Source organism: Scleropages formosus, chromosome 24 (assembly GCF_900964775.1).
Source record: "Scleropages formosus chromosome 24, fSclFor1.1, whole genome shotgun sequence".
In the NCBI taxonomy this organism is placed as follows: domain Eukaryota; kingdom Metazoa; phylum Chordata; class Actinopteri; order Osteoglossiformes; family Osteoglossidae; genus Scleropages; species Scleropages formosus.
In genome coordinates this window covers 323,607-343,576 of record NC_041829.1, presented here as the reverse complement: position 1 = coordinate 343,576, position 19,970 = coordinate 323,607, and the positions used below count along the sequence as shown (strand labels likewise).

Genomic DNA, 19,970 nt, shown 5'->3' with positions numbered 1-19,970 from the left:
GGGGGGCTCGCATGCGAGCGCCTGGTGGCCAGGTCTATGCCCACGGGGCCTGGCCGGGCTCAGCCCGAAGCCATGACGTGGAGCCGCTCTTCGGTGGGCTCACCACCTGCCGGAGAAACCGTAAGGGGCCTGTGCATTGTGATTTGGGCGGTGGTCGGGGCCGAGTGCCCGGCCGACCCAAACCTCGGGCGCCAACTCTGGTTTTTGGGACTTGGAATGTCACCTCACTGGCGGGGAAGGAGCCTGAGCTGGTGCGGGAAGTTAAGAGATACCGTCTAGATATAGTCGGGCTCACTTCCACTCACAGCTTGGGTTCTGGAACCACTCTCCTCGATCGAGGGTGGACTCTCCACTATTCTGGCGTTGCCCAAGGTGAGAGGTGATACCTGGAGGGGCGTGATTGGGAGGAACGGCCTCCCTGATCTGAACCCGAGCGGTGAGTTGTTATTGGATTTCTGTGCTAGTCGCGGGACTCTCCACTATTCTGGCGTTGCCCAGGGACGACGGCGGGCCGGTGTGGGTTTGTTAATAGCCCCCCAGTTCAGCCACCATGTGTTGGAGTCTACCCCGGTGAATGACAGGGTCATCTTCCTGTGCCTTTGGGTCAGGGAACTCTCACTGTCGTTTGTGCTTATACGCCTAGCGGCAGTGCAGCGTACCCGGCCTTTTTGGAGTCCCTGGGGGGCGTGCTGGAAAGTGCTCCCACTGGGGACTCTGTCGTTCTACTGGGGGACCTTAACGCCCACGTGGGCAGCGACAGTGACACCTGGAGGGGTGCAACTGGGAGGAACGGCCTCCCTGATCTGAACCCTAGTGGTGAGTTGTTATTGGATTTCTGTGCTAGTCACGGTTTGTCCATAACAAGCACCATGTTCATGCATAAGGGTGTCCATCAGTGCACTTGGCACCAGGACACCCTAGGTCAGAGGTCGATGATTGACTTTGTAGTCGTTTCTTCTGATCTTCGGCCATATGTCTTGGAAACTCAGGTGAAGAGAGGGGCTGAGCTGTCAACTGATCACCACCTGGTGGTGAGTTGGATTCGATGGCGGGGGAAAACGCTGGACAGACCTGGCAGGCCCAAACGCATAGTGAGGGTCTGTTGGGAACGTTTGGCGGAGGCCCCTGTCAGAGAGGTCTTCAACTCCCACCTCCGACAGAGCTTCAACCAGGTCCCGAGGGAGGTGGGGGACATTGAGTCCGAATGGACTATGTTCCGCGCCTCCATTGTCGGGGCGGCAGTTCGGAGCTGCGGCCATAAGGTCTCCGGTGCCTGTCGCGGCGGCAATCCCCGAACACGGTGGTGGACACCGGAAGTAAGGGGTGCCGTCAAGCTGAAGGAGGAGTTCTATCGGGCCTGGCTGGCTCATGGGACTCCTGAAGCAGCTGACAGGTACCGACGGGCCAAACGGAGCGCGGCTCTGGCAGTCGCCGCGGCAAAAACTCGGGCTTGGGAGGAGTTCGGTGAGGCCATGGAGGAAGACTTTCGGTCGGCCTCAAAGAGATTCTGGCAAACCGTCCGGCGACTCAGAGGGGGGAAGCGGTGTTCCACGAACACTGTTTACAGTGGAAGTGGTGCGCTGCTGACCTCAGCTGAGGATGTTCTCGGGCGGTGGAAGGAGTACTTTGAGGATCTCCTCAATCCCTCCGACACGCCTTCCGTAGAGGAAGTTGAGGCTGGGGACTCGGAGGGGGACTCGTCCATTACCCTGGCTGAAGTTGCTGAGGTAGTCAAAAAACTCCTCGGTGGCAAGGCTCCGGGGGTGGATGAGATCCGCCCCGAGTTTCTCAAGTCTCTGGATGTTGTGGGGCTGTCTTGGCTGACACACCTCTGCAGCATCATGTGGAGTTCGGGAACGGTGCCTCTGGACTGGCAGACCGGGGTGGTGGTCCCTCTTTTTAAGAAGGGGGACCGGAGATTGTGTTCCAACTATAGGGGGATCACACTCCTTATCCTCCCTGGGAAAGTCTATGCCGGGGTACTGGAGAGGAGAATCCGACCGATAGTCGAACCTCGGATTCAGGAGGAGCAATGCGGTTTTCGCCCTGGCCGTGGAACACTGGACCAGCTCTATACCCTCACTAGGGTGCTGGAGGGTTCGTAGGAGTTTGCCCAACCAGTCCATATGTGTTTTGTGGACCTGGAGAAGGCATTCGACCGTGTCCCTCGTGGCATCCTGTAAATAAACACTAAATGGGAATATTTAAGAAAATTACAGAACACAAATTTATTTAGCTATGTACAGAAACTTCATTAGCATAAAGCAACATGAGCAAACATTGTGTCACATTGACTGTCAGTCAATCACAACCATCAGTTGGTAGTCTGTAAAACAGCAGGTTCAGTACTAATACTTAATAAATTGTACTTTTGCTGAGATGTACGTCGGTTTGGACAAAAGCGTCTGCTAAATGAGTAAATGTAAATGTAATATTGCTAATTTAGCTGATGCTGTTCTCCAAAGCAACCTAATTCTAAGATGATTTAAAATTAATGTGTCCATTTATACACCAGGGTATATTTTACTGGAGCAGTTTAGTCAAGGTTATCCTGCTGATTGGTAGGGGGTTAGATAGCTGGAAGAGGGTTCAGACCGTGGTCTTTTGAGTCATTATAGAAAAAAACATGTCACTATTAACTCAGTCACTTAAATTCTTGACACACTGGGTTCTTTTAGGGAATGGTTGCAGACTCGGGGTGTGTGCAAAACTTATTTGTGGTAGTTACAGAAATGGTGACTGGTGAGGGCCTGGACATGGAGAACATCTAGGAAGTAGATTCTGTTTGGTAGGGATGTGCTTTCTGGTCTCTTAAGTGTGATGCTTCTTGTACTGCTAAGGAAGATTGAATAGAATCTGACACTGCCTGTCCACCCTTTGTGCTTTTGGAACCACGCACACACTGTATAGTTGACTGTATAAACAACTTTAATATACTTTTACACAAGTGTAAATAAAGCCCAAACTATGTGATCAAATGAAGATCTTGTTACAATTAAATTTGCATTATGTTTAATAGTGTAGTGTCACTGCTTTGCAGCATGACATTGATAGTGGTTGTGTGAACTTTCCTTTTGTATCATAAACATCCATGAGCAAAATGATGAAAATGTCTCTGTGCACTGCATTGTGTACCATCTCTCCTATGCTATGTAGGGTAGATTCCAGACCACCACAAGCCTCCATTGAACAAGTGGTTATTTATAATGAATGAATGAATGAATGAAAAGAAAATATTTCTGGTTTTTCTTTGTTAGAAGTATTGTAAAATATGTTGGTTTTGTTATTGTCATTATTGCATAAAAATAACTTTTTCAACATGAACAGGGAAGTGGGAATTCACCTAATGGAGTGACTTGAGAGAACAAATTAAAACCATGTTAGGTGAGGGATTGATATGTTAATGCTGTGTGCGACTTCAGCGCTTCTTTTTAATCTCATCCCTAGATACACACCTATGTAAACACTTCTGGGATTCCAGAGGATCAGAGCAGCCGTCGGAGCACCCACACCCCCTTGGAGCTGAGACTCTCCAACAGCGAGAGTGTGGCCATGCCAGAGGAATCTGAGGCCCAGGTTTTGTTGGAGCCTGAGGGCGCCAAGTTTGTATTGGGCCCCACACCTGTGCAGAGGCAGCTTATGGCTAAGGAGCGACAGCGGCAGGCCATTGAGACAGAAAAGAGGAGTGGAGAACCACCTCCGCTGCCTGCTCCTGGTGGGGGTCTTAACGGTGGCATAACCTCAGGAAACCCCACCGACTGGGACACGGGCTATGACAGTGATGAGCGCAAGGAAACCCCTTCTGGGGGCAAGCTGGCCTACGAGCACTTCAATGGCACAGCAGCAGCACCCGCCCCAGCTCCTGCCCCTCGCCGCAGCCGACCACCTATACCCCTCCCCGACGTGCAGAACGTCAACAACTCCGCCCAGCGGAGGACCGCGCTGCTCAACTACGAGAACCTCCCTGCCTTGCCCCCCGTGTGGGAGGCACCCAAGCCTAGCTCAGAGGATGAGGAGGGAGATACCTTTGGACCAAAGACGCCGTCCCTCAACGGCTACCATCATCAGCACCATGGCCTTGACCCCACGCACAACTATGTGAACACGGAGAATGTAACAGTCCCGCTCAGCGCCCACAAGCTGGACTCTGGCCGGCGGCGGGACCCCTCGGCCCCTACCGTGTTCAACTTTGACTTTCGGCGGCCTGGCCCAGATCCCCCCCGGCAGCTCAACTACATAGAGGTGGAGATGGAGAAGGGCTCGGACTCCAGCAATCCCCAGACCCCGAAGACCCCCACCACTCCCCTCCCACAAACCCCCACCCGCCGGACAGAGCTGTATGCAGTCATCGATGTCGAGCGTACAGCCGCCATGTCGATTCTGCAAAAAGCAATGCCACGCGACGACGGTACTGCCAGGAAAACGCGGCACAATAGTACAGACCTGCCCATGTGAGCCTGGAAACGCTCGGTTTAAAGCTGCACCTTTTTTGTCTTTTTTTACATGCAAATATAATGAAATCTTTTGAAGGCTGAAGGGCTTCCAGTATTTTCTTTGTATTTGTCTCCAGCAGTAAAACAAAACATCAGAGGATTCAGTCTAGTTAAATGAGTTATACTGTGTACTTTGTGCTTACCTGAAAGGGAATTGAAGTAGACCAGGTACAATACCATATCACACATTTTATCCTATAGTAATCTGCTACAGTTTCTTAAAGCACTAATTTCCAGTGCCTGTGTACTTTGATTGTGAAGCACCAATGAAGTGGTCAACAAGCATTCCTTACACTTTGCCAATGGTATGAATTGTGACTGCTGTTTGCTTATTCCTGGTAAGAGCAGTGAATTTTGGTACCCGGATGTTGTGTGTACACTACAGTCACTTTGCCACTACATAAAATATATACATTTTTATTTAACAAATAAAGGCTCTGTTCAGAGCTCAACATGGTTGTACTTAAAGTACCTTACTCATGTGGGCATAATTTTTTTGCCAGTTGCATGCAGGCTGAAATCAAATGCTTTAAGTTGTTCTGATTGAAAGGCTTATTGTTGGTTGTCCATGAGTACAAAGATATAGTTTTATTGTTCCTGGTTCTGTTTGCTGGAGGTTGTCAAGGTACTGTCAAGTGCCCTTATGGAAACATGATAAAATCAAATAATGCTGTACACTACAAAAGATACTGTAATTTTCACAGGATCTGAGAGTCTTGAGTGGCTTTTTGTTGGTTACTTTTTCATTGTATTATAATGTAAAATTTATATGTTCTAACATGCATTATAAAATAGTTTTTGTACCTACCTTAATATTGCTTAAATATAGGAATTGTGTAAAAGTAGTTTACATGTGTTCAATAAAACCAATAAAATAGTAGTGCAAAAAATTAAACCACCTTGCCAGACATTTTTGGAAAATAATGGTCCTTGGGATTTTGACCCTGAGGGTTCTTTGCTGATGTAAACATTCCAGTTTTTTTTTTTTTTTTTTTGTTACTTGGGTTTCTTACTCTAAAAAACTGCCAAGTTCTATGCAGCCAACAAAACTCACAGCTGTGCATCACTATGTATGGACATTTTTTAAATTTATATTTGCATTTTCAGGTATGAATATTAGTTTACCAAAATATTTGTATTTTTAAAAGAGGGGGAAAAAAAAGCATACTGTGTATTTTGTGGTATCTGCATCTATTGTCATATGCCATCATTGCCTGCACATTTTTGTAGCATGGCAACAATAAAATGGGGGGGGGGGGAGACAGTTTTTGTTCTCTCTGATGAATGCAGGCTGGGGTCTGATGAACCCTCTTTGAGTTGCCTGGGCAATACTGTCTAATGTTGAAAGACCTGAAACACCGAGAGACTCCAGTTTACACTGCTGATGTGTCTCAATGCACAGATGTATAAATGAAATTTAAATTCATCTTCTGTAAAGCTAAAGGACAAGGATTGCAGTTTCCATTTCCTTCCAAAAACAAATGCTCTTTACTGTACAGGTGGTCCCCGACTTACGATGGGGTTACGTTCTGCAAAACCCGTCGGAAGTCAAAAATACATTTAGTACACCTAATAAACATCTCTGTGTGACAGACTGGGAGATGCAGATCGCTGCAGCTGCCCAGCATCGCGAGAGAGTATCGCACTGCATATTGCTTGCCCGCGGGAAAAAAATTCAAAATTCCAAGTACTGTTCCTGCTGAATGTGTCAGCTCACCATCATAAAGTCAAAAAATCATAAGTCAAACCATTGTAAGTCGAGGATCACCTGTATACTGTGCTGAACCAGTCCAGTGGTACGAACTGAGGAAATGCTTTCTCTGCATGCTGCACCTCGCTGCTGAAAATGAGTTCCATGTTTGACCATTAGGGGGCAGCATGCTGGAGGACATTTTCCCAAGTTGACATCTCTGCAAGAAAGAATTTTGGGAAGCACGCTGGTGCAGCAGGTTTGCTTTTGCACCCTTATGCTGCTCTTTTTGGTATGTGGGTTTCCTTCAAGTCCTCTGGTTTCTTCCCGCTCTCCCATGATGTGCTTGGTTGGAGGTAATGTAAGCTGTTATTGTACTATACAAGCTAAACTGAGTGATTGACTCAGTGGCCATACACTAGTAAGAGCTATGTTTGTACAGTACATTGGTTCCATGTGTGAAATATTCAGAGATACATTTTCCAGCTTATTTTTCTTGTATTTTCTTCACTTGATTCTAAAATTCCTGTTGTAGAGCAAACACAACGTGCGTTTGCATGACCAGCCTGTGAAGGTCAGTAAAAAGCACCTAAACCGAAGTGAAAGACTGTTCAGCTCATTTCTACAGTGTTTACAGCTCACGTCCAGTTTTGTGACTGTGGTTCTCAATAACAAGGGGTAAATACTGCATGTCTATGGAGTGAATCAGTCAACAACTGGCATTGAAACAGTGTGAGGAAAGTATTATTTCCATTTTGCATTTGTTATATTCTGAGGCGCCTGCACAACTGAGCATTTCTTTGTGACTTGGTGCCAAAAGTGCAAAAAGCTACATGAAATGTAGCACCCATCCATCTACAGGTACATTCTTTGACTCTTGGAGTTCTGTGAAGGATCCATGCATCCGTCCACTGAAACTAAGTGCAATTTAGAGTGACCGATTCACTGAAAGATGTCTTTGCACTGTGGGAGAAAAGCCACGTGATCATGGGGAGGACATGAAAACTTTACACACACAGAGTTTGGCTTGAATCTCACTGTGAGGTTTAACTGGTGCCCACTGATCCACTGTACGGAAGTACAAACAAATAATATAAAGACATCGCCCCCGTTTTGTTTGTAAGGTAAGGAGCCGTTACAATGTAAATCACCTCTGGAAAACATGTCAGGTAACTAATGGTGATGTTTTGTGGAACACAAGGTATTAAGTATATCATATACAGTATGTGTGTGTCTAATATTGACAGTAATGATATTAATGGTTGGATACAAGGAGTCCTTTGTACACTGTCTTTGTATAAACGTCAGCCTGCGCCTCCAGTGCAAAACTTTGGCAGTAATGAACACCCCTCGGCTACACCAAGAACAGAACTTTGAGCATGATGAACGTTGCATATACATTTTACAGCAAGTTTTCCTCTCTGAATTGTGATAAGAGACAGACCTCAAGACTGTCAGACTGCAGCTTGAACTTAGAGGGCTTTTATCTGGATACTTATATTGGAATAAGAGGGTATAAAAATGACACGAGTCGGCATCTGCTGCTCAGGTAAGACATGTATCTCGTGAAAGTGTTTTAAATTCTTCATGGCCACTCACACCCAGGAGTCACACAGCTACTTTATAGACATCAAATCCCACCTATTTTTCCTTTTGTGCATGTGACAGGTTAGGAGGGCTGCCTTGTAATCAGAAGGTTCTTGGTTTAAATCCCTTCTCTTGCTGCAGCACCCTTTGTACTTGGTGGGGATTGATAAAGTAAGAGTAACCCTCTGTATAAATGGGTAAAGAACGATAAAGTTCTTTAACGAAAAGCATCCACTAAGTAGACGATAGTACTAACTGCCCTGCCCTGTCATGCTGTGGTCCTGACTACCTTATCTTCTGGGTGGTTGTGTGGCTCCTCTGCCTCACAATTTATTATGCTGTTACTTGAGTGTTGTGCTGCACTAATCTGCTGCTGTTTAACCCAAACTAATTATAATAAAGGGAAAAAATCTTTATTCTCGGTTTCTTCTGCTTCTCAGCTGCTCCTGAGCTTGTAGATCACCTGTGGAACCCAGACACCTACCTGGGGCAGCATCCAGTCTGATCCAGTCAGTGCACTAAAGCCAAGGCTGGCTGGAAACAAGAGGGTCCTCCTTAATTTTCTTCCTGTGCACTTGTTACCTTGTCTGCAGGTATTACCTGTTATTGAATAGAACCTCCAGCAAGTAAGTCCGCTCAAGTTAAGGGAGTTTATCTTTACAAAGAATTTTCAGTTTTTCATTTACCTGATGCTGTTCTCTAAAGCAGCTTACACTGATTTACCCATTTACAGCTGGCTAATCTTTTACTCGAGCAATTTAGGGTAAGTTCCTTAATCAAGGGCAGTAGATGGGATTTAAACCAATAACCTTTGAATGTGAAGGCAGCAGCTATAACCACTACACTGCCGCCCCCATTTAGTACCTTTACTTGGGATTACAAGGCATTTATTCACCTTTCAGGATGAGTGGCAGAAGACATTTATCTTTTTTTTTTTAGCAGAAGCTTTTCTCTCAGTGGCCAACTGATTATGAACTAGTATTTACAGTAGTTGGCAAAAGTATTGGCACCCTTGCTTTTTTGCAAGAAAAGGGTATAAATTGACCAGACAGGTATTAGGTCCACACAATTCTTTATTACACTGTAATATTACAATACTTTTTAATTCAGAATTTAAAATATCATTTTAAATCATAAAAAAATATGGCACTGACTTTTATTATTGAACCACCACTTTTATTATTGCACCTCTTGGAAAACAGCCACGAACAAATAACCACAAAAGTTCAAGGAAAACAGGAAGTATACAACAGAAGGCAATTAAATCACAACAGCCTTGCAATAAAACACTTGCCATCACAAGATCTTTTATTTTTTTAGTAATTGGGGGAGAGACCCAGAAACATAGTCACTAGGTATTTAGAAAGTCAATAAGTCACTCAAATAGCCAGGCGGTTTCAGAATCCTCCCAGTCCAACTCACACGCGGGTCTAACCCGGCAGGCCTCGCAGATGAACAGTTTGTCTCAGGTGAAGTGCTCAGTTCTTTCTGGAGAGAAATGCACTCTGTTCCCCCAGACATGGCTGACTCAAGAGACGGGGAACTTGGCAATGACTCAGGAATGCCACACAATGTATGGTTTCGCAACAGGGGAGAAACAGGCAACGTATAAGGCCTCAGTCTATCATAATGCACTATCTGCCCTCTCAGAGTCAAATGGATTGGTAATATGGTAAGTCAGTCCAGGTTCTCCACCCGAATCCATAACTTGCACAATTCTATAAGGTCCCTTCCAATGGGGTGCCAGCTTCATGCGGTTCTCCACTGGGTTGCTGAGCCATACCATGGCACCCACAGAATAGGGCTGGTGCCGCAGTCTTTCATCATGGTACAGTTTCTGACGCTCATGAGCTTCCTCACTGTTCATCCGTGCACTACAGAAGACAGAGTTCAATTTTGTCAACACTGAGGAAACAAACTCACCATGAGACCCTGACATCTGTAAGTCCAGAGCACGAGTGGGAATCAATACCTCAGCAGGGACCCGTGCTTCTTGTCCATGGGTCAAAAAGTATGGTGTGAAATGAGTGCTGGAGTGGGGCGTGGTGTTGTAAGCGACAGCCACATGCTTCACATAATTGTCCCATTTCCCACCATAGGTCAAGAGAGTCTTAGCCAGTTGATCCACTAGAGTCCTATTAAAGCGTTCAACCATCCCATCCGATTTCGGATGGTAGGGAGTGGTACGCGTCTTCTTAATGTCCAGCAGCCGGCAAAGGGTCTGAACCACCTCCGCTTCAAACTGACGGCCCTGGTCAGAGTGCAAAGTCTCTGGAATGCCATGAACCAATATAGAGTCCTCAAACAGGCAATGTGCAACTGTCTGCGCAGATTGGTTAGGCAGAGCGTACAGGTTGACAAATTTGGTGAAATAGTCCTCTATTACCAGCACATACCGACTCCCTTTGGTGGTCACCAGCAGCTCCAAGATGTCCATAGCCACCCTCTCAAATGGCCGTACTGTCTTGGACCCACCCATAGGTGCTTGGTGGTTCGGAACAGGACTACAGCGAGTCTGACATGCCCTACATTGCTCACACCATGTTTTTATGTCTCTGAACATGGAAGGCCAGTAGCATAATCGTCTCGCCTGCTCCCACACATGCTCAGAGGGGATCGCTACCCTTTCCAGTTTACCACCTGGGAGTCTATCGGATGAGAAGAGGTTAAGGTTAACTGAGCTACAGAGCAAATTAGATGACGTGTACAAAGCAAGAGCAGAGGGGGCTTTCGTAAGGTCTCGACAGAAGTGGATGGAGCATGGGGAGCAAATGTCTGCATACTTCTTCAAGCTTGAGAAGTCGCAAGCTAAACTTAATTCTGTTTTTCAGCTGAACGTTGGAGGTAGTGCTACCAGTAGCCCGGAGGAGATTTCCAACTTTTGTTATAACTATTACTCCACACTGTATGAATCCAAGTTTAGTGAGGATGACATTGCAGCCTTTTCTAAATATTTCAGCACCCTGATTTGCCTTAGTGAAGATGAAGCATTAGGGTGTGACGCTCAAGTTACTGTGGAGGAAATTATGGATGCCATTAAATGCCTTAAAAATAATAAGTCACCGGGCAATGATGGGATCACTGCTGAATTTTATAAGCTCTTCCCTGAGTTAATTGCCTCCTTTTTGTTTGAAGTTTATTCGGAAAGCATTACTAGAACTGCTCTTCCCGCTAGTATGATGCAAGGCGTAATCTGTTTAATTCCTAAGCCTAAAAAAGACTTGCTCTTTCTTGACAATTGGAGACCAGTTAGCTTACTTAACAATGATTATAAAATTTTTGCCACTGTATTTGCCAGAAGATTTAAGCAAGTGTTAGACTTGGTTATTGAGGAAAATCAATCTGGGTTTATTAGTAACAGGCATATTTTCAATAATATAAGATTGGTCCTAGACCTCATTGATTATTCTGATTTTGTTGCTGATGATAGCTTTATATTGTTTTTGGATTTCTACAAGGCTTTTGATACTGTTGAGCACCCCTTTATTTTTTATTGCTTACATAGTTTTGGGTTTGGTAATTATTTTTGTAGCGCAATGAAAACCCTCTACACAAATGGTAACAGCTCTGAAGTTGAGTCATGGCACCTCTCAAAGGTTCGTTCTCAAAAGAGGCATTAGGCAGGGGTGCCCAGTTTCTGTGTACCTCTTCCTTCTTGTCACTCAAGTCTTTTGTCATTTTATTAAGTAGTTTGGAGGGTATTTCTATTGCAGGGAGAAGTCTTATTATAAGTCAGCTCACGGATGATACAGCTTTGTTCTTGAGAGATGTTTCACAGGTACAACCTGCTGTTGAGTTGATTGAAGTGTTTTCTAAGGCTTCGGGTTTGTGCCTTAACCTTGAAAAATGTGAGCTGCTTGCTTTGAAGGATTGTCCTGTAACATCAATTAGTGGCATCCCTGTTAAAGGAAAGGTAAATTATTTAGGGATTCAGATAACTAAGGATCCACTGGACAGAACTGCTCTAAACTTCAACCCCATGAATGAGAAGACAAAGACCAGATTCAATCTTTGGTTGCAGAGGGACTTGTCTTTAAAAGGGTGGGTCCTTCTGTCCAAAGCAGAAGGTTTTTCCACTTATGTTGCCTTTTCGGTACATTTAGACAGCAAAACTGCTAAAACGATAGACCAGATGCTCTTTGATTTCTTATGAGGAAACCATGTCCACTATATCCGGAAGTCTGTGGTTGTCAACTCATATAAGAATGGTGGGCTTGATTTCTTGGACTTTGCTAGTTTGGATATGACTCTTAAAATTAACTGGATGAGGCATTTCTGAGACATGATACCTCCATCTGGAACTTCATTCCGAAATTTGTTTTTGACCAACTCGGCAGTCTTTCATTCCTTCTGATATGCAATTATAATGTAGAGAAGTTACCTGTTAAATTTTCAGCCTTTCACAAACAGGCGTTGTTGGCTTGGAAACTAATTTACAAGCACAATTTTTCTCCACACCGGTATTATATTGGGAACCATGGTGAGATCCTATATAAGGGTCGGGTTTTTAAGGAGTTGCTTCAACAGAAATATCCTTCTCGTGGGCCAGTTGGTGACCTCACAAGCGGCTCTCATGAGTTACACTGAATTTGTGTCATGTTTTGGGTTTCATGTCACAAAGGAAGAATTTGGCCTGGTAATGAAGGCTATTCCAAATGGTTCTGTGACTCTGCTTGGAGGGTCTCTTACCCTGCTGTTGTTTCTATAGTGAACCCAGTTGATACTCCATGTGGCAGGATCTGTTTTTCACAGTCTCTCAGACATAATAACAGAGTGGTTCAGTCTTTGTTTCGGAATGAAGCTGCCACCTTACCTTATGTCACTGCTTACTGGAACACCTTTGTTGACGAGGTCCCATGGGAGAAAGTTTAGCTGTTGACTCACAAATACTTTTTAACAAGGTTAGGGAAATCTCTTTCAAGATTATACACAAATTCTCTCCTGTCAAGCATTTTCTTAGAAGATTCAAGGATAGGATTGATGTAAGTTGTTCTTGTTGTAGCCTGCACCCAGAAATGGTGCCTCACCTTTTTTTAGCACTGCCGTTATACCAAACAGCTATGGAGAGATGTCTCAAAATTTATTATTGATAAATTGTGTAAAGATTTTGCTTTATATTATGAATATTTACTGTTTGGGTTCTTCCGTTTTGATAAACATACAGAGAAACAAGCTTATATCATTAATTTATTAATCATTTTGGCTAAATATCATATACACAGGTCAAAATTTGCTAATAAAAAACCTATATTTTCTGTTTTTCTTAAAGTTAAGCAGTACATAGACGCTATCAAGGAGTGTGATAAGAAGGCCATTAAGACTGTTTATTATTGTGATATGTTTAAGGTCCTGATGTAATATCTGGTTATTGGAGTGTTTTGTAATTTAAAGTTTTTTTTTTTTTTTTAAATTACCCCTGGCTAGGCTAACTGTTCTGAATTAATGTTCTGGTATTGTGTGTGATTTGTTCAATTTTAAAAAAAAAAAGAAAAAACCACACGCTCAGAGGAGAAATGGGAAGAGGCTGGAGCACACCATGCAGCTGTGAAAATGTCCGGTACTAGTGCCGAAGGAATGACTGTTTGAGTGACAGGATTACCCGTGAGCGAAAAGACAGCAGAGCGACAAAACAGTCCATCAAGTATTGCGAGACGGTTAAACTCAGTCCAAAACTCATGTAAGCACTGAGAGACTCCCTTTAACTGTCTCCCGGACAGCCTGTGTGACTGCTCCACCCAGCTCAACACGGTGTTAATATCAGGGTCAGCCTCCTGCATAGAACTGATGTCAGAGGCATGGTGCGATAAAGCATGTAGGGAAAACATGCTGTCTGAACTGTCCTGTGTCTTTGCAACAGTCACTTCCTCTGAAGGGTCTGCAACCTCAGAGACACTCAGAATGTCAGCATTCGCCTGCTGAGAGCTCACCATGTTCACCTCCAACACCTCCTTGCCACTGGGCTCTGTGTCACTCATGTCAGGTGTCTCAGGGTGACAAGAAAACGCATCTCCGTTTTTGTGCTGATGGCCCGCCTTATGTACAATAGTCCAATTAGGAAGATCCAGCTCCAGAATCCATCTGCCTCGCTTGCCTGTAAGGTCGTCATCAATAGACATACGCCGATGCGCCAAGATTGGTCGATGGTCTGTGATGATGGTGAATGAAGCAAATCCAACGTAATGCCGGAATTCTCTTACTACCCACACAACGGCCCACAGCGCACGATCAAAGGTGGACCAATGCCTCTGTGCGGGGTTCAATGCCCGGCTGGCAAACGCAACCACATGCTCAAGTCCATCTTTATCCTGGGCGAGCACCGCCCTGACAGCCCACTTAGAGGCATCGGTGTAGATTTTAAAAGGGACACAAATCAGGCAACGCCACAATTGGAGCAGATGACAGCACAGTTTCAAATAGTCAAATGCAATTCCACACTCAGTCGTCCCTACAAAAAGAATGTTCTTTCTAACAAGCTGATGAAGTGGAGCAGCATGCTTTGAAAAGTCATCAGAATCAGAATCAGCTTTATTGCCAAATATGTTCACACATACAAAGAATTTGTCTTGGTGACAGAAACTTCCACAGCACAGACAGAATGACAGTGACAAGACACAGACGAGAAGATAGAGTACGTGAATAAGGAATAAAAAATATATAAAAATATAAAGTACCCAATATACAAAAATAGTCACTAGATACAAATGCAAGGGAGTGTGAGTAAGAGATATGATGTTATAAATATAAATAGCATTGTGTATTGCACTGGTTTACTCTCTCTAGGGGGGATTTAGCTGTTCATGAGGTAGATGGCCTGAGGAAAGAAACTTTTGTGCCTGGCTGTCCTGGTGCTCAGTGCTCTGTAGTGCTGGCCAGATGGCAAAGGTTCGAAGAGGAAGTGGCCTGGATGTGAGGGGTCTACAATGATTTTGCTAGCCCTTTTACTGACTCCGAACGAGTGCAGTTCTTGGAGAGCTGGGGGGGGTGTGCCGATGATTCTTCCAGCAGTCCGAACTATCTGCTGCAGTCTTCTGATGTCTGACTTCGTAGCTGAGCCGAACCAGACAGTTATAGAGGTGCAGAGGACAGACTCAATGACTGCGGAGTAGAATTGCATCAGTAGCTCCTGTGGGCAGGTTGAACTTCCTCAGCTGGCGAAGGAAGTACAACCTCTGCTGGGCCTTCTTCACAATGGAGTCTATGTGGGGCTCCCACTTCAGGTCCTGTGAGATGGTGGTGCCCAGGAACCTGAACGACTCCACTGTTGCCACAATGCTGTTCATGATGGTGAGTGGGGATAATGCTGAGGTGTTTCTCCTAAAGGCTACGATCATCTCCACTGTTTTGAGCGTGTTCAGCTCCAGGTTGTTATGACTGCACCAGACAGCCAGCTCTTGGACCTCCTGTCTGTAAGCAGACTCGTCACCATCCCGGATGAGGCCAATGAGCGTGGTGTCGTCTGCGAACTTCAGGAGTTTGACAGAGGGGTCTTTAGCAGTGCAGTCGTTGGTGTATAGGGAGAAGAGCAGTGGGGAGAGCACACATCCCTGGGGGGGCGCCAGTACTGATCGTGTGAGTATTGGATGAGAATTTTCCCAGCCTCACTAGCTGCTGCCTGTCTGTCTGTCAGGAAGTTGGTGATCCACCGACAGATGGAGGGGGGCACAGAGAGTTGGGTTAATTTGGACAGGAGGAGGTGTAGGATGACGGTGTTGAAGGCCGAGCTGAAGTCCACAAACAGGATTCTCGCATAAGTCCCTGGTTTGTCCAGATGTTGCAGGATGTTGCAGGATGTAGTGCTGTCCCACATTGACTGCATCGTCCACAGACCTGTTTGCTCGGTAAGCAAACTTGTAGGGGGTCCAGCAAGGGTCCAGTGATGTCCTTCAGGTAGGCCAACACCAGTCTTTCAAGTGACTTCATGACCACAGATGTTAAGGCGACAGGTCTGTAGTCATTAAGTCCTGTGATTTTGGGTTTCTTCGGAATGGGGATGATGGTGGAGCGTTTGAAGCAGGAAGGAACTTCGCACATCTCCAGTGATCTGTTGAAGATCTTTGTGAAGATGGGACCAGCTGGTCAGCACAGGTTTTTAGGCAGGCCAGTGAGACACCATCTGGGCCTGGTGCTTTCCTTGTCTTCTGTTTGCGGAAGACCCGACACACCTCCTCTTCACAGATCAAAGGTGCAGGAGGGGGGAAGGTGGGGGTTACTGGAGGTGTTAATTAATGCGTGGAGAGAGGGTCTGAATGGGTGTGGGGTGTGAGACAGGATTTTTCAAACCTGTAATAAAACTTATTCAAATCGTCAGCCAGTTGTTGAGTTGACACAGTGCTGGGGGATGGTGTCTTGTAATGTGTGATGTCTTTCAGGCCTTTCCACACTGATGCAGGATCGTTGGCTGAAAACTTTCTTCAGCTTTTCAGAGCAGTTTCTCTTAGCCACTCTGATCTCCTTTGCCAGTGTGTTTTTGGCCTGTTTATACAAGACTCTGTCCCCGTTCTTGTAGGCGTCTTCTTTGGCCTGACAAAGCTGTCTGAGTTTTGCAGTAAACCACGGTTTGTCATTGTTGTATGTTAAACGAGTCCTGGTAGGGATGCACATATCCTCACAGAAACTGATATATGATGTTACAGAGTCTGTGAGCTCATCCAGATCGCTAGCAGCAGCCTCAAAAACACTCCACTCAGTGCACTCGAAGCAGCCTTGAAGTCCTGCTCTGCTTCCTCAGTCCATCTTTTAACAGTCCTTATTACAAGTTTAGCTGATTTCAGTTTCTGCCTGTAGGTCGGTATAAGATGAACCAGACAGTGATCAGAGAGCCCCAAAGCTGCCCGTGGGACAGAGTGATATGCATCCTTTATTGTGGTGTAACAGTGGTCCAGTATATTACTGTCTCTGGTAGGACATGTAACGTGTTGTCTGTATTTTGGCAGTTCACAGGAGAGATTTGCTTTAATAAAGTCCCCGAGAATGATTATAGCAGAGTCCGGGTGTTGTTGCTCTGTGTCTGATCTGATCGCCCAGCTGCTGCAGCACTGCGTTCACGCACGCTTGTGGTGGAATGTAAACACAAGGATGAACGAGGAAAACTCCCGCGGTGAGTACAAAGGCTTACAGTTGATGAGGAGCACTTCTAGGTCGGGGCAGCACATCCTCTTCAACGCTGTTACATCTGTACACCACCTTTCGTTGATGTAGAAGCATGTCCCACCTCCACGTGATTTCCCCGCTGATTCCGCGTCGCGATCCGCTCTGAACAGCTGGAAGCCCGGCAGATGTAGCGCGCTGTCCGGAATGGCTTCATTCAGCCAGGTTTCCGTGAAACACAGAGCAGCAGAGTTTAAGAAGTCCTTGTTTTTTTAGGACAGGAGGAAAAGTTCATCCATTTTGTTGGGTAAGGAGCGGAGGTTTGCCAGATGGATACTAGGCAGCGCTGTTCTAAAGCCGCGCTTTCAAAGCTTTACTAGCGCGCCGGCTTGCTTTCCACGCTTGCGCGTCTTGGAGCGCTTGAGCAGCGCCACTGCACCTCCGACTACAACGTCCAGCAAAACGTCAGAATAATCGAAAACCGGTAAAATGTTGGGTGGTGTGTACTGCCGAATGTTCAGCAGTTCTTCCCCTGGTAAAACTGATTGTAGGAGTATAACTAAAGACAGGGGAAACTAACAAAAACAGCAAAACAACTGTGGAGCTCCACACCGAGGCGGCCGTTCACGGCGCCATCGTAGCCAAATCTTTCATGAACCGTTGATAAGAACAGAGCCCACGAATGCCCTAACCTTAGAAGAAAACTGTAGAACTGGCCAGTCCCTCACTTTCTCAGTATTCTTGGGGTCAGGTTGGAGACCCTGCCGAGAGACGACATGTCCAAGAAAAACCACATGATCTCTTGTGATGTGGCAATTTTTTGGATTCAATTTCAAACCTGCAGATCGAATTCTCGCAAACACTTCATTCAGACTAGACAGGTGTTCCTCAGACGTCTTGCTGTAAATCAAAATGTTGTCAAGATATACCATGCAGACATGCCAAGGGTGCCCTCTGAGCACAAGCTCCATTAAACACTGGAATGTGGCAGGAGAGTTTGAGAGGCCCATCGGCATGGAACGCCACTGATAGAGCCCCTGCCCAGTTATAAATGGGGTTTCTTCTCTGTCCTCCTCCGCAACTTCCACCTGCCAATAGCCGTTAGAAAAGTCCAATGTGCTGAACCACACAGAGCCTGCCAATGCATCCAGGGTATCATCCACACGGGACAGAGGATGAGAGTCCTTAACAGTCACACTGTTCAAGCGCCATGTCATTGTACTTGGACAGCAAGGCTGAAAGTGCAGCCCTTTCGGATACAGAAACAGGTCTCCTGTATCGCTGGAGGAGTCACCCTATTTCAGAGGAAGATGTGGCTGCCATGCCAACTGGAGAATGCAGGAAAGGCTGGACATCAGACTTGCTGACTGAGTAAAACTCACCCAAGTGTATGCCTTGTCTCAATGTGATGTCCTGTCCGGTAGGATTCAAAATTCAGTCCGTTGCGCACTTCGATGACAGTGTGAGCAACTAGTAGACTGGCAGAATCGGGTACATTCGGCTCTAAATAACCAACAAAGTCACTCGACAACTAAGGCGTGCTGGGTACACATAGCTGAAACGGCACAATTGACTCGCTGAGGGGTGGTAAGTTCATAGTTGTAGCCAGAGACACATTACAGCACACTGGAACAAAGTCTTTGCTAGTAAGAAGAGGAACAAAAATGTCCCAGAGCCGCAGCTTTGCATGGCTGATGTCCAACAAAGCATGATTTTTCAACAGAAAGTCCCATCCCAACAACACAGTCTGTGTGGTCTCTCTTATGACATGAAAGGCATGCTGCCATGAGCTTGTTCCCAGCTGGAGTGTAACTGTAATGGTGCCCAAAGTATCTAGCATCTGTCCATTCACGGCACAGGCTGCCAAAGTCCTTTCTTAATGGGCAGTTACGAAGTGCAGAAATTGACATGGGAAAATCTGCGCTCATGAGAGATACACTGGAACCAGAGTCCACCAATACTGAAACATCCACACCTTCAATTACTCCTTTCACATACAACACCAGCAGTTCCTGGCTAGCGCTCACCTCATCCTTAATGTCCTCTGATATTGAATTACTGTCATTAATGGTGTCAGTTTGTGGGCCCTCAGGCAGCGCAGCTGGTGTTTGGGCCGCAACATCAGCTACAGTCTGTTTCCCGGCCCACCGTGACGGCCCTGTCCACTAGAAGACATAAAACGCACACCACGCTTCTTCGGATCCTCCTCATACCTGTTCCGCCTGTGAGGGCTTGGGCTGCATTTAGCAGGAGATTGTGCAGTATATGTGGTCATTATGATCTTGAATTTCCACAAATGACTCAATCATCTCTGTGCTGAAACATCCTCCTCTCCGGTGAACGACCTCTCCACACGCCATCAAAAGTAAGTGAATGGCATCTGCGGCCACCGCAGCATTGGTGCAAACCACTCGACTGAGAGTGGCCTCCGCCCCACTCGTCCATACCACTAGAACTCACTCTGGCCTTCAGGCTTCGGTTTTCATCACTCAAGCATCTCAGCTCCATTTTCATGTCCCTCATTTCCTCTGTTAGTCTTTCTATAGCTCTGTACAGGCCTCCATCATTAGCCACAGAGTGAACAGCAGCAACTGCCCCCCGAGCATTGTTATGGTGAGCAGCACTGAGAGACACATAATCAGTGTTCATTCTCTCGCATCTCACATTGATCTGCTTATTACAGCCTCCTCCAAATCCACCACGCCTTGTTCATGACATTTCACTCTAAGCACTGGATCCAGACCGGCCAGGAAACAACGAAATTTCTCTTCCCTTTGAGCATTATCTCCATAATCAGGAAAAGCCTCGTCCACCAACCTGCAGATCTCGGCAGCATACACCACCAAACTCTCTCGTGGAGCACGAGGGCGGGCTGATAGACTGGCTCTGAAGCGATCCATAAACTGTTTCTGGCCAAAAGCCTCTTTGAGTCTTTCTTTCACAGCCTTGGCTTGTATCAGTCTGAACCGTAGCAGGGAGGCTGTCCCACAAAAGAAACGCTGCGTTGCTCAAACGCGTTGGTAAAATCCTCGCCAATTCGTAATTATACGAAGCAGCGCCGTCTCCATCCCATCCGTGAGCGCCCTGACCGCGACCGCGACCTCGAACTGACG

The 19,970-nt window shown here is 46.0% G+C and overlaps 1 protein-coding gene across 2 annotated transcripts in view; it reads left to right on the top strand.

Moving 5' to 3' along the window:
- frs2a (fibroblast growth factor receptor substrate 2a) overlaps positions 1-5,413 on the top strand; it is a 36,309-nt gene extending 30,896 nt beyond the window's left edge. For both annotated transcript variants that reach the window (XM_018755634.1, XM_018755635.1), the window contains one exon: positions 3,448-5,413. In XM_018755634.1, the coding sequence (XP_018611150.1) occupies positions 3,448-4,455 (1,008 nt within the window). In that variant the 3' untranslated portion in view covers positions 4,456-5,413. The remainder of the gene's footprint in view (positions 1-3,447) is intronic.
- The last annotated feature ends 14,557 nt before the right edge of the window (positions 5,414-19,970 follow it).